The 14,358-nt window shown below is 56.9% G+C and overlaps 1 protein-coding gene across 1 annotated transcript in view; it reads right to left on the reverse strand.

Moving 5' to 3' along the window:
* The window catches only part of TCERG1L (transcription elongation regulator 1 like), a 98,591-nt gene that overhangs the window by 19,455 nt on the left and 64,778 nt on the right, over positions 1 to 14,358 (reverse strand). The window contains exons 5-7 of the mRNA XM_070433232.1: positions 9,636 to 9,727; positions 6,913 to 7,001; positions 2,360 to 2,514 (exon numbers count right to left, since the gene is read on the reverse strand). Of these exons, the coding sequence (XP_070289333.1) occupies positions 2,360 to 2,514; positions 6,913 to 7,001; positions 9,636 to 9,727 (336 nt within the window). The remainder of the gene's footprint in view (positions 1 to 2,359; positions 2,515 to 6,912; positions 7,002 to 9,635; positions 9,728 to 14,358) is intronic.

Below are 14,358 nucleotides of genomic sequence, written 5' to 3' on the forward strand. Positions count from 1 at the left end.
GAGAAATGGGAGAGCAACTATGCGTGGACTGCTAATGAGCTAGCTGCCTCCTCATGGCGACCAAGGTTGGGGAAAATAAGTAAATAAGTAAAAACAGCACCCAATTATCTACAAGAATGCAGGCTAAACCAGGAGCCAGGAGCCTGCCTGCGTGATCCGCCTTCCACCAAGCAAAGAGAACCATCGCCACGACGCACCTACGGTTTCTCATGGGCTGTGTGCTCTGACATCCCCCAGCGTGCGGAGTTCTCGACCCCAAGGGATGGACCTCAAGAGGTGGCTTTCTCTCAGGGTCTCTGGCTCCAGCCCTCATTCAGCATGTTAAATATCCCTCTAAAAACGGATGCCATGCCCTGGCTGGTTTGGCTCGGTGGATAGAGCGTCAGCCTGCGATTGAAGGGTCCTGGGTTTGATTCCCGGTCAGGGCACATGCCCGGGTTGCAGGCTCAATCCCCAGCGGGGGGAGGGGCGTGCAGGAGGCAGCCAATCAATGATTCTTTCTCATCATTGTTGTTTCTCTCTCTCCCTCTCCCTTCCTCTCTGAAATCAATAAAAATATATATTTTTTTAAAAAATATGGATGCCAGCCCAGACGGTGTGGCTCAGTGGTTGAGCATCAACCTATGAACCGGGAGATCACAGTTCAATTCCCACTCAGGGCACATGACCTGATTTGGGGCTCAATCCCCAGGAGGGAGCATGCAGGAGGCAGCCAATCAATGATTCTCTCTCATCATTGATCTTTCTATCCCTCTCCCTTTCTTTCTGAAATCAATAAAAATGTACATTTTTAAAATGGATGCCTGCTTATCAAAGGAGAAAGCCATCCCAGACCCAATTTCTATTGTGCCTGCCATCAGCTGAGGGGGAGCAGAGTTCGTCACCCCAACGCGTGCCTCTTTAGGACATGGAATATTTTAACCTGGTTATTTTTAAGGAACAGAAGATGCAGAGAGAACTCCTGACCTTCCCCCCAATATTTAGATCGAGGCCCTGTCCACGGAGGCAGCTACATCACAGTAACCACAGTTACTAAGAACTAAGGGTCATAGACAGAGAAACCCGGCGAGGCCCTGTGGTTGCTGAGGGCCCAGCAAACACTCAGTTACCAAACACTGGCTTTCCCAGGCCCAGGCGAGTGGCCCTCCTGCCCTTTGAAGTCTCAAACCACAACCTTCCCCCCTTCCTCTCCAGCTACGAATGGCGTATAAACCTCCTCGGCCTGACGTCCTTGCGCCCCACATTCTTACGGGGCCCCATACGTACATCCACGAGAAATTTGGGACATTCTCTCCTGTTCATCCGTCTCATGCTAATTTGATTGTTAGCCCAGCCAGAGCTTAGAAAGGTGGGAGGAAAATTATTGTCTCCTCCCCCACACGGCTAAGACTTTACAGATTCGGTTCAAGAGGCGCCCAGAACACGCCTCTTTTTCCAGCATCCGCGGGCTCCAGCTCTCTGGAGAATGTCCTTATTATATTAACAGAAACAAACATATTAAACTTGTCATCTCTCCATCCTGAGAGACAAACACTAGCTTCCCAGAAGCAGTGGCTTCTACTCAGAGCTGTGAAAATGTCAAGAAAGCTTATAGAACCCCCTCTTCTGAAATCTAGGCAGATGCCTCTGGGTTTGACTAAAAGAGGGGGCTGCTGTCATTTTAGCCCTAGATCAGTAGAGACAAAAATGTCATTGCAAACCCAACAAACACCCACAAAATAAAACCAAACCCCTCTTTCAAGGGGTCAAGCGCCTGTGTGTCAGGTCAGCGCAGAGCTGACCTCAAGTGCCCCCACAGTGTGGCCCACGAACTGAGGGAGGGGCTCGCCCAACACAGAGCTAATGAAAAATGTGGGCGGTCTAATCGGAAAGACCCAGACCGAAGACGCGCCATGTTCTCCTCTGGCTCTGGGACAGCTGGCCCGCTGCCCGGCACCGTCCCCTCGCCAAGCACATGGCTCCACGGGTTCCAGGAGCCTCCAAGGAAACAATAGGTGGTTTCTCGCCCCCGGGGGAGGAAACGCGTTATCTGTGTACACCTGGTCTCTCCAGTGGGGTCCGAAAGCCATTGAGAAAATTACACGCTGGCTAACAAGGAGGTGGGAGGGACACGTGGAGCGGCCGAGGGATGAAAGGCCTTCCTTCTCTGAGTTAAAGACTGACACGGAAAGAAAGCCAGAGCCGACCCTCCCGGAGGATCGATGTTTCGGCAGAAAGCGCCATAAGAACGTAATTACTAAATTTTGAAGCTGCCTTCAAAGTCAATGTCCCCACAACCAGGGACAGCACAGGTCCCTCCCACTCCCTGGGAACGCTCCGCCTGGACACGCACGGGGGCCCGCGTGGGGCCCGCGCTCACCGGCCGAGGCCTCCAGCTTGCGCTTGTGCGGCGGGTCCTCAAGGATCCTGTTGAGGTCCCCGCGGTGCTCCAGGTCCACAGGCTTCTCCCACACGGACAGCTGCATCGTGGGGTTGAAGAAGAAAACCCGGTCATCGCCCGTCCAGACCACGCACCTGTTCCGATGGAAAAACCCACCTGAGTTACAGACATTCACGGAGGACACGGTGGGTCCCACCCCACGTCCTCCCAGGGGTCTGGTTTCCAAAGAAAAGGGACCACCTCACCTCTGGCCAGAGCACGTCCAGGGAGCCTGGCTGTCCCACGGGCCTCCGCTGAGGCCACCAGCCCGACCTCCAGGGTCCTCCCTGCCGCCTGCCCTCCCCCTGAAGAACTGGAGGTGCTAAGACACCAAGAAGCATGGCTTCCAGAAAGCCCCTCCCGCAACCGTGAGGCCCCGGCATTCCTTACCAGGTGGACACACGCATTTTCCCACTGAGCTCCTGGGGGATTTTCCCCGTTGGTGCCAGTCAACATAGGAAAAGTCCATTTCACTAAGAAAGGGGCTCGGGCCCTGGCTCGAGTGTTCAGTGGCCAGAGCATTGGCCTGAGCACGGAGGGATCTCAGGTTCACTTTCCGGTCAAGGACACGAACCTGGGTTGTGGGTGTGCTCCCTGCCCCCTAGTCGGGGTGCATATAAGAGGCAACCAGCCGATGCGTCTCTCACATGGATGTTTCTCTCCCCCTTTCTCCCTCCCTCCACTCTCTCTGAAAAGCAGTGGGAAAAAAAATGTCCTCTGATGAGGATTAAGAAAAAGATAATAAAAAGTTTTTTAAAAAGGAAGAAGCTTTACAGTTGGGGATTTATCTGGCCCCATTCTCTCCCAATCCTAGACTGTCTCTTGTACGTTTGCTGCATTGGGGATGCACCACCTCTGAGCTCAGAGACGCTGGGTCCAGAGACGCTCCCTGGACACCCTGGCTGGGGGGATTCCAAAGGCGGGGGTATTCCCTACCTTCCACCACCGAGCTTCTAAGTAAGGGAACACGCAGTGAACCAGGGGCTTAATAGGGGATTGTTCCCCAGGGAGCGGAGTGACAATTAACTCGGTACATTTCTATCCGGGCACAGAGAGCCCGGCTCTGGGCCAGCGGGACGCGGTGCGACTAAGCCAGATCGCTGGTGGCGGGCAATGACAGCAGCAGCTTCCCTTGAAGACACAGACCATCGACTCGTCACAGCTGGTTCCCACTAGACCGAGCCCGCTGTACCATGCGAAGTTAATTTTATGTATCGTTTTAAGTAATACGTGCATGTTCCCCTCCCTTAATCACAGCGTAATTCCTGGATGGCGGCCAGACTCCCTCTTCTCTGTTCCCACCCCCAGAGGCTCTGGGCCCTGCACCAAGTTTAAGTCCGGTACAGAGCACCCACACGTAGCAGCCCTAACACGTAAAATCCGGAGGTCGCCATCGAACACAGAGCTGCTGCTTCGTGGGGAGCAGGATTCGCACGGTCACCTTCAGGTAGCGAAGCCCAGGGTGCGCAGGCTCCACGGGGTGGGGGACATGTTGGTTCTCTCCCAGCTCCGACCTCAGCCCCGGAGGGAGGGGCGACATGCCTGGTGCCTGCCCACCCACACAAAGACGTGCTGGGTCCCTCTCACCCTCCGTGTTTCGCCCTGTGCATCCCGTCCCAGGAGAAGTGCCCTTCGCAGGCCAGAGCCTGGTGTTCAAGGGGTCACATCCCAGGGCTGAGTCTCGGAATTGAGAGGCAGTGTCCGTATGCCCTGCTGTCTTTTCTCCTCTCCTCATTCTACCCCCTACCCCTTTGTCTCGGGGAGGGGCTGACCTGGCAGCATGGTTGAGCAGCCCTGGCTGGTCTCCAGGGTGGCTGGGTGAGGGGCCATGGGATCTGCAGACACAAAGATTCAGGGAGGGGAGAGTAGAACCTCCATCCCACCTTCCTTCCTGTGATATCCTGGTTTATAATGAAACTAGAGCCCCAGTGCATGAAATTCATGCATAGGTAGGGTCCCTAGCAGTTGCCAGCTGCCGGCCGGGGGTGGGGGTAGGGCTCCCTTCCCCCAGCTGCCTGCCACTGCTACCGCCCCCTGGTCAAACTCCCGGTTGAACTCCCAGTTGAGGGGACAATTTGCATATTAGGCTTTTATTATATTATAGGATGGATGTACTTGATCTTTGTCCTGTTTCTGGCACAGAGCTCCCCAGACCCTCGGGATTTCCTCGGGAAGAGAGCAGGCGTGGCGAAGGTGAAATGGTGTGTGGTTATTCTCACCACAGGCGGCGTGGGATGGTGCCTGAGGATGGGCTGGGTGGCGACCAGGGAACCACCCTGTGACGAGAGGGTTGGAACCACAGACCTCTGGGGAGAGGAGAGGATGGAGATCGGGTCCCATCACCCCTGGCCGATGATGTCATCCATCACACCCACGTAATGAACCTCCATAAAAGCCCAAGGACAGGGTTCAGAGACCTTCTGGGTTGGGGAGCATACAGATTTGGGGGAGTGGCGCTCTCGGGGAGCCCGGGAGCTCTGTGCCCCTTCCCAGACCTCGCCCTGCACCTCTCTCCATCCGCTGGCCCTGAGTTACATCCTTTTATTATGAACTATGAGTAAACCGTCTCTGAGTTCGTGAAACATATGTCCCCAAATGTTCATATCTAAATAACGAACAAATTCATTCCAGCAAATTAATCAAACCCAAGGAGGGGGCTGTTGGATCCACCACAGATGGGTCAGAAGCCCAGGTGATAACCTGGACTTGTCTCCAGGGAGACAGTGTCCGACCGGGTTAAACTGTGGCCACCCAGCCGGCGTGGAAGAACCGCTCTGCGTGTAAACCCGCTCATCCCGTGTCGGGAGTGACGTGTTGCAGGGGAGTCTCGAGCGCGGAGGAGACACGCAGGGGTGTCTTCCCTCCCCTCCCCAGCCCGTCCTCCAACCCCGCCATCCCCAGCTCCAGCGCCCGCCCGCCGACAGCGTTTCCTTAGTGGAGCACAGCCGAGGCCCAGACGTCCTGCTGGCCACTCGGGAACAGGGCGAGGCGGGCACAGTGCGGGGTGCCAGGCAGCTCTGAGCCGGGAAGCGCAGCCTCCGTGTGCTCACCGCTCAGTTCCAGGGCGGGCGGCTCGCATCTCTCCCAAAGGCTGGCCAGGCTGGTGCCACATGGCCGTCCAGGACAGCTGAGAGCAATGCCTGGGCACCTTTCAACTTGCTGTTTTCCCCCGGGGGACCTCCTCCAGCCCCTCCTTCTCCGGGAAGTGTGCCACGCTGAGGGGCAGATGGAGACACGGGTGGCAGCCTGACCCGATGCCGCCCAGACAGTCCTCACGTCCCTACCCGCAGGCAGCGCAGCTGATGGCACAGAGACTCAACCAGACCTGGGCCACGTGTCTGTGGGCCTGACCACCATCACTTCAACTCCGCTGCCTCTTGCAAGACTGTATCTACCCATCTCTGTTGCTGCACAGAAACATATGTCCCGTATTTAAATAACGAGCAGCAGGAAAACGCCAGGCAGGGCCCGCAGCTGCTGGCGGCTCCGCTCTGTGGAGGGGAGACTCGAAACCCTCAGGCGGCGTGGGCTCAACACCAGAACGACGCCCGGGACCCAGCCCGTCCTCACAGCACAGCTTTCCGGGGGCTCCATCCGACGGTGGCGAGGGCTTCCAGAAGAGTCCGCCCTCAGAGAGATTCAAAGTGCACCTCCTTCGCCGTGGCATCCATCAGAGCCCCAGCTCATCGCACCCCAGGGGCGGCCAATCTCGGGGGGGTCCCTACTGCAGGTTCCCCCGCCCACCTGCCCACACAGGTGCGGCCCATGGCTGTCTCCGGGTTCAAGTGAGGCTGCCTGGACACTAACAAGAATGAGCCAAGAGCAGGACTGGAAGGACACAGCCCACAGGGTTCCCCGGGACGCACCGGCTGACGGCAGACGGCACCTGGCACCTAGCACCCGCCGTGGCTGTGATGTCCGCCCTCTCAATGCGCCGCCCCCCACCCCCACACACACAGCCCCCACAACTGCATCCTGCTCTCTAAGCTCCGGTTCTAAAACTGTTTTTTCCTGGAATAACCTTTTCATTCTGCCTCCAAATCACTCCACATGCTGAAAGGGCATCTAAGAACCAATGCTGCTCACTCCCAAAGGTATTTGCAATGACTCCTTGGAGGAGTCCTCACCTTTTTTGTGTGTTTAGCAATTTTACTTTCACTGGTGTCGTTATGAACAGCCACCCGCTACTCTTCCTGGCACAGGGAACCCTCTGGAGCTGGAGCACGCACGCGCCTTTTCTGCAGACGCCGGGGCTCGCCAACGCACACGCACCGGCATTCTTATTTTAACATATGTTCGCAGATGCACTGTCCCAGAACCGCATCACGTAAACGCCGCTTTCCCCCCTGCAGGATGTGAGCGTGTGCAGAACTGTACCTGCCACGAGCTGCCAATTAACGTTTAAGCCCCAGTCTCACCTGAGGAGCACGCATCCCTCTCTGGTGACAAGGCAAGGCTCTAGCTCCTTGCTCTCGGGGTTCAGGGCCTCTTACCAGGGGGAGCCGGGCACCGGAGTGGAGGCCACGGGTCTGCTGCCTTTGGCCGCGCTGTCCTCTCCTGTCACGAGGATCGGTGGAGGCTCCTTTCAGCAGAAAGAGAAGGAGAGCGCCTTTTATGCTTTTATTTAAACACTCGTCTTCAGTGACAGGCAACCAAGTAAAGAATAACAAGTCTCCTGCAGACAGACCTGCCTACAGTGCCCGTGAGATAATGACCTGCTCTGAACAGCACAGCCAAAGGGACCAGGCAATTAGGCTGAGAAGATGGAACTCGCGGCACAGCAGAGCGTGGGGAGTAACTCAGACACAGGCATCCTCATTATCCCGAAGGAGCCACACCGTCTGCTTTCACAGGCACGAGACGGGCAGAGCAGCCAGAGGTGGCTCTCGGGTGCCGTAAGTTCTTGGCGGCAGACAAGCCCGCCGGATTCATCTCCGGAAACAGGGTGACCCAGCGGCTGGAGTCACTGTGCCACCAAAACACTACAGTCGGGGGCAGAGAAACCGAAAGCTGCGAGAGGCCCTGGTGCAGCTGGGGCTGGCCCATCCCCGTCCCTTGACAGCAGGAGGGAGCCATGAGCCACGAACTTGCAGAGGCTGTTTGTGCCCTTGACCGTCCCCTCCTGGAGCTCCCAGCTGGGGCCAGAGTTCAAGAGGCAGTGCAGTGTGCAGGTGGTTTGTACACAGCTGGGTTTGAAAAACGCCGTGTTTCTGTGTCTCTATTTATAAAATAAAGAGGAGGCCGTGAACACCTAGAAGAAAATGGAGATTTATTTTCCCTAAACTTAAAAAGAAAAAGAAGCCCAACCGGTGTGGCTTAGTGGTTGAGCGTCGACCCAGGAACCAGGAGGTCATGGGGAGAGTCCTGGTCAGGGCACATGCCCGGTCGAGGGCTGGATCCCCAGTGGGGGGCGTGCAGGAGAAGCAACTAATGATTCTCTCTCATCATTGATGTTTCTCTCCCTCTCCCTTCCTCTCTGAAACCAATAAAAATATATTTTAAAAAAGAAAAAGGAAACCCCACGTGTCTATACGGTGAGATAAATCTCCAACACGTACACCAACCGTGCTCTGCCCAACGTGGACGACAGAGGGAGGCTGCGGCCCGTGGACACCGTCCACCCGTGAGCTGAGGACCGAGAGGGCTCATGTCATCCGAACCAAATGGCCGAGAGGAAGGACGAGCAGCCCTGGGGTGGAAACGTTCACCCGGGAGCGTCCCTGCGTGGTCTCCGGACGGGCACACGGGCGGGGGCGTCTGCTAACCGACAGACGAGTCAACCCAGGAAGGAGGGGTCATCCATTCACACACGCGCCTCGGTGTTGTCCTGGGTCTCCCCACGCCCCTCTGTTCTTTGCGACAAGTAACTACCCTACGGGAATGATCTGTAACGTATATGGTTGCCCCTCGGTTTGTAAGCTTCAGAGCGATCTCTCTTGGAACTTGGGGGTAGAAGAAACTGCCTTTGCTTCCTGTGACCGAACGAGGCTGAGAAGAATAACTCACAGGACAGGGAATGTTCCGAAAGGGTTGCACTGAAAAATACATTAAGACCGGAGTTTATATTACTAATCCAATTAGAAAAACGAGGGGAAAGTTTCATTACGGGGCTAATTGAACAGGCGCAACCCAATGAGGGGCTGCGGCGTAGTAGACGCTCCCGCTAATTACTCGGGGAAAGGCGGTGGGCCGTGATTTGTGAGGGGCGGACACTTAAATTCGGCGGCGCTGGGCCTGGGAGCCGCTAATTGCCGAGGCCCTCGCTCGTCCCGAGGCCCGCGCAGGTGATGGCTTCCTGTTGGTGATAAAAAATGGCTAATCAAGGCATAAAGCTCCCCTTCCACGCTGAGGTAATAAAAGTGAATTAGACACGCAGAGCAAAGTGATAAAGAAAGTAGTTAAGGCCCTAGAAAGACTGATTAATAAATGTCACCCTGGTATAGCGCGGCTCTCTCAGAGCGAAACCCCCCACCGAGGAACAAGACGTTCATTTGCACTGACATCCGGGATCCGTTCACGCCAGTTCCTGGGCACTGAGATGGGCAGGAGGCCGTGGACACCGCGGTGGTGCCTGGACTGCCGCGCTGGCAGGGAAACCAGGGAATGGGGCCGCCACAGGCCCGAGGCAGAGACTGCCGAGCAAAGCCGAGCGAGAGGGATTGTAAACAATGCACTGGGCGGACCAGGGGCCTCGGCCCATCTGACAGATCCGGACAAAATAAGCCCCAGCAGTGATTTTCCAATGCAGCCACGACAGCGGGTCTCTGGGGTTCTTCACGTGACAGCAACGTGCCCCATGCATTCGTGGTTGGTCCTTAAAATGCCTTTGGCAATCGGGCAAAGAGAAGGTCTAAGACCAGAACGTGTTAAACAAATGTGTGTTGGGTTTTCTTGAAAAGTCACTGCCAAACACCGACATGCCTTGCCCGAGGGGTGCCTGCCACAGCCTGGCCACTCTGCGTGCACAAGCTTCCCCGTGAAATGTGGGGACAAGGACACGGGAGCGAGGGTCACACCCAGCGAGCTCTGCTCTCCCAAGCCTCTCCCACGCCGTATCCTTCCCGGGGCGTCCGCTGCAATTTCTGGGTTTGACCGTCCTGCACAGGGACTGGCCAAGCATCCATGCGTCCCCACATGGGAAAGCGGTGGGAAGGGTGTGCAGCCCAGACCGCCCCCCCCCTCCCCCTCCGCCAGGATTCCACGTCCCGAGACCGACCTTGTGTCCTTCGTCCCTGGCCGGGCTCTTCCTCTCCGTGCGCAGCATCAGGGCAGGAGGGCGGGGCGTGCGGACCCGGTCCCTGCTTTTCTCTGCTAGACCAAAACAGTCGTCATTAGCATCCCCTTGGTCACGTCCGTTTGGAGAAAACTAAACAAGGGCAACATGTGGCCTGGACGGTGGTCTCGTGGCAAGTCCCTCCAACGAGGCCCAGCTCCTCTGGTGACCCCATCTGTGCCTGCTCGCAGCCCCACCCCCAACGCTGTCGGCCACACCTCACGACCAGGCCACGTGGGCTACGGCTGGAGGGGACATGGGGTTCCCTGACAAGGACAGGAGGCTGATGGGGGACCAGGTTTCTTAGGCTTCCACGGCTCGTGGCCACCACTCCTGTCTGCTCATCGCTAATGTGGCCGCTGGCTTCGCCATGGACCAGACAACCCTGCACTTCCAAGAGTAGTTGTTTGGAAGACAGAAGGAGAAATGTCAAAAAACCTGGATTCTGAACACAAAACAATTTAGGTTTCACCTTGTTCTAAAACGTCTACAGAGACCTTAAGCTTTTGTGAGTGGGAGAGAGGTGCCATGAGCGACGCCGGGATTAACCACTGTTCACACCAAGAATTAGGAGAGGAGCCCAAGCCATCAACCTCCCACCCACCTCACAGCCACAGCCACCGAGGAGCCCTGAGGCGCCTCATGGCCCTGCAGGCCAGGACCCTGTGGAAGCCTCTGTCCAGCCCAGGAAGGTCCAGGGAGGACCCGGTGTGAGGGACGACATGAAGACAGCGGCATTTCTTTATACATGTGTGCTCCTCTGCAAATGCACACGCACACACGGAAGTGGCGGGAAGTTGCCTCGAGGTCCCCTCCAACTCAGGCATCTGCACTTGGAGGGCAGAGAGGGGGGAAGGGCCAAAGAGCCCATCCCACCTGCACCCCATTTTCCTCAAGACACAGCCACTCTGGCCTCCTCTGACCCCCATTCTGGGGAGGAGGTTGCAGGAAGGGACCATGTAGGTTGGACCCCACATGGGGCCCAAGCATCATGCCTCTGGAGGCGTCTGTGCCGGGAACCCTCGTGGCTGCAGGCAGCGCAGAGGGGACAGCTCTGGACCTGGACCGATGTCCGGTCCCCACGGGGCTGCTGCCTCTGGAAAGGCCGAAGCACACAGAGCCGATGGGCCCCCTCATCTGTCACGTGACAGATGGGTGGACAGCAATGTTGCGACCACAGCGAGGCTTGCTGCCCACTAGCTGTCACTCTGAAGACCCCGCAGGCTCTCCCCAGCAGCCAGCTGGCGGGTCAGGCTGCTAAGGGGGCCCGGAGCTCAGGCTGGTGGCAAACAGACCATGTCCTCACACAGAGGCGGCCCCGGCCCCAGAATCCTGAGCCGCTGTGGCCACAACCAAGAGGCACACCTCGGGCCCGGCCATGCTAAATACCGGTCTGATCACGACTGGCCTTAGGGAAGGCGGACAGGGAATGTCACCTGGAAGTCTGGGGGGAACGGGGCCCAGACGGGAAATCTCTACATAGATCACCTGTCGAGTATGTATTGCCTGCTCACGGGGAGCCGGAACAGCCTGGGGTGTTTGTGGGGAGCGATCAGATTCTTCCCTCAAAACGCATCAGGACCTGGCAAGGCTGACCCAAGGGCAGCACAGGAAAGGAGCTCTTGGCGGGGGGGGAGGGGGGGGTGACAGTGGCAGGACCTTATCCCCTTGAAAAGTGGGGACAGAAAAGCCGGGCTCCTTCTCTGGGGCAAGACGTAGCTTTGCGCACTCTCGCGGCTCAGCAGTTCATCGACCTCGTTCCTGTAAGAGAAGAATGCGGCGGGCTTGCCGGCGTCCAGACTCCACGGCCAGCTCTCCAGCCCGTCGCCTCTTGGTCAGTGGTCCAGATCGAAGGCACCTGCTCTCTGAGAGTCTCAGAAATGAAGACGCAAAGGCACCTGCCATCCCCTGGGGCCAGGCCCCAGATCAAGGGCAGCGTGGACGCGACAGGAGGGGACGGGCCAGGAGTGGTTGTGTGCCCTGGCCGCGGCGAAGGAGACCCACGTCGAATAAAGCACTAGGATGTGTTTAAACATTCAAAAAATGGCTTTTTAAAAATGATTGAAACAAAGAACTATTGCAGACAAGCCGAAATGGTCTAACTTGTCAAAAAGATGCCCAGCCGGTGTGGCTCACAGGCTGTCACAGTTCGATTCCCAGTCAGAGCACGTGCCCAGGCTGCCGGCTCCATCCCCAGTGTGGGGTGTGCAGGAGGCAGCCGGTCAGTGATGTTTCTCTCTCATCGCTGATGTTTCTATCTCTCCCTCCCTGAAATCAATAAATATATATTTTTTTTTAAAAAAAGAAAGAAAACAAGACCTGAGAAATATATCAGCATCTCCTAATTCGAAGAGTGATTCTGAAATTCAACCTAATTTTAATTCAATAATATTGACATCTCCCGGTCTCAGCTTCCTCATCTATGAAATAATCTCCTAAGTCCCTTCCCATTCTGGGATTCCATAAGTCCACAGGACACCGGGAACTGCCTGGCGTACACCCCAAAGCAACACAAGACGAACACGGTGGCCTCGGAGGGCCGGTGAGAACACGCTTCCTCTAGATCCAGCTGGGGACGGGGGCTCATTCCCAACTCAAGGACACGGAGTAGCCCAAGGAGTAGGCAGGACCGAGGATTCACTGCTCCTGTTCTGAAAAGCTAAGCGACCTCTGACGGACTGTCCCTTTGGAACAGTCTCCCCTTAGACCGAGAGGACCCCCGGCCCACACATGATCCGAACCACATGCCCTGGAGGCGCCGTAGCTCCGAGGGGCCAGTGGGATGAGGGGTTCCTGGTTGTGGCAGACCACTGGCCCTTCCGGGAAGGGTTTACGAAGAAAATCCACGGCGACACCTGTGCACCTGGCCTCGGCCCGCAGCCAATGGAAGGCCCCCTGGGATGAGATTGGCAAACAGGTCATTGTCGGGGACCCGTGCTGGGGACGGATGACTCTCCGGTGACCTCCGTTCTTGGAGAGCCCGGGTGGGATGTGAGGGAAGCAGGGGACAAGCCCAGAGCCACTGGGGCCCATTTCCTGTCGGCCACAATCCAGGGGCCCCATTTCTGTGCGAAGATGTTCTCACCTCCAAGAACACATAACAAACCACCCACCTACCTCTGTAGAGACGCCATAAGGCGGCGGTTCTCAGCCCTCTGGCCCTTTACATACAGTTCCTCATGTTGTGACCCAACCATAGAATTATTTTCGTTGCTACTTCATAACTATAATGTTGCTACTGTTATGAATCGTCATGGAAATATCTGATATGCAGGATGGTCTTAGGCGACCCCTGTGAAAGGGTTGTTGGACCGCCAAAGGGGCCGCGACCCACAGGTTGAGAACCGCTGCCGTAAGGAGAAGAATGGGCGGCATTTTAGTCCAGCGTCTGCCCGTAAGCGCCACCTGAAAATCATTTCTGCAGCCAGCAGGGCAACCTCCTCGCTCACACAAAAGGAAAAGAGACGAGGTGCGCTGTGTTCCAGGTAACAAGCGAGCCTCCAGGGAGGGCTACGATTATTTGTCCATTTAAGCAGCACTGGGCTCCTTTGAGAATCGTGATAATAAGGGAAAAATGCAATTTATGTTTGAGATAATAGAGACGACACACTCAGGCCCACTGTCTGCAGCTCTCAGTGAGGCTTGAAGAATGCATTGATTTTCAGAGCCTGCCTCCTCCGCAGGAGCGGAAACACTGAGGGGACGGGGTCCTGGGGAAAGCGGCCGGAGCCCAGCCTTCACGCTGCCCGAGGGGGAAATCGCACAAGCTGCTGGCCCAGGTGCCAACGGAGACGAGAGAGACACAGCCAGCCCCAGAGAAGCCTGGGGGGCCCGGCGGCAGGGGTTGACGGGGTGCTAGGGGGGCCTGGCTGCAGCTCAGTGAGGGGAGCCCAGCACAGAGCCCAGGCCCCCTGTCCTTGGACATGGTCACGGTCCAGTCCAGTCCAGCTGGGAGCACAGGGCTAGGGGGCTGAAAGGAGGGATCCTGGGGTGCCGGGGGCGCACCGGGCCCTGCTGCCCGCTGTGATGAAAGCAGGCACCAGGGGCTCAGGGACCCTCCATCTGCACCCGCCTCCCGCACACGCGCACAAAGACAAGACCATTATTATGATGATGGGTTTGTAGCGATTACAGGCGATAGATAAATGGATTCCTCTAAACCCACTGTTTAGTCAGAACCGAAGAGGAGCTGACGCATGTATGCAAAACACAAACAAGCAGAATGTCAGCATTGCGACTTTCTAAAGGTGACATAAAAAATAAGTCGTCTGTTATAGTAAAAGCCTCTGCATTCCAGGCTGCTTCGAGACGGGACGGAAACTGCCCCCAAGTGTATGGTTTCCTGATCGGGGGTCCGCCTCCCTCCTCTGCCACCAACAGCACGTTCTTGTCTTCTGCTCCGCGGGCACGAACCCCTCCCGGGCGTGCCTGGTCTGCCACGGCCACAGAGGTGGCAGGTCCGCAGCAGGGACAGCATTCCCGGGGACGCCAGCCTGCACGCCTCCTGTCCCCGCCGGAGTCTGACCGTGCTCTCCCACTGCCGCTTCGCTGGGTCTGGAACGAGGTCTGTCTCCACTATTTTTCCTTCTAGCGATCGACCTGGTTTGCTGCCTTTATCTCCCGGCCTCTTCGGTGCAACAGTTATGAAGTCTCCCCTCACTCACCC

The sequence above is a fragment of the Myotis yumanensis genome, unplaced genomic scaffold, assembly GCF_028538775.1.
Source record: "Myotis yumanensis isolate MYYU_CA2020_CCGP unplaced genomic scaffold, mMyoYum1.0.hap1 SCAF_13, whole genome shotgun sequence".
In the NCBI taxonomy this organism is placed as follows: domain Eukaryota; kingdom Metazoa; phylum Chordata; class Mammalia; order Chiroptera; family Vespertilionidae; genus Myotis; species Myotis yumanensis.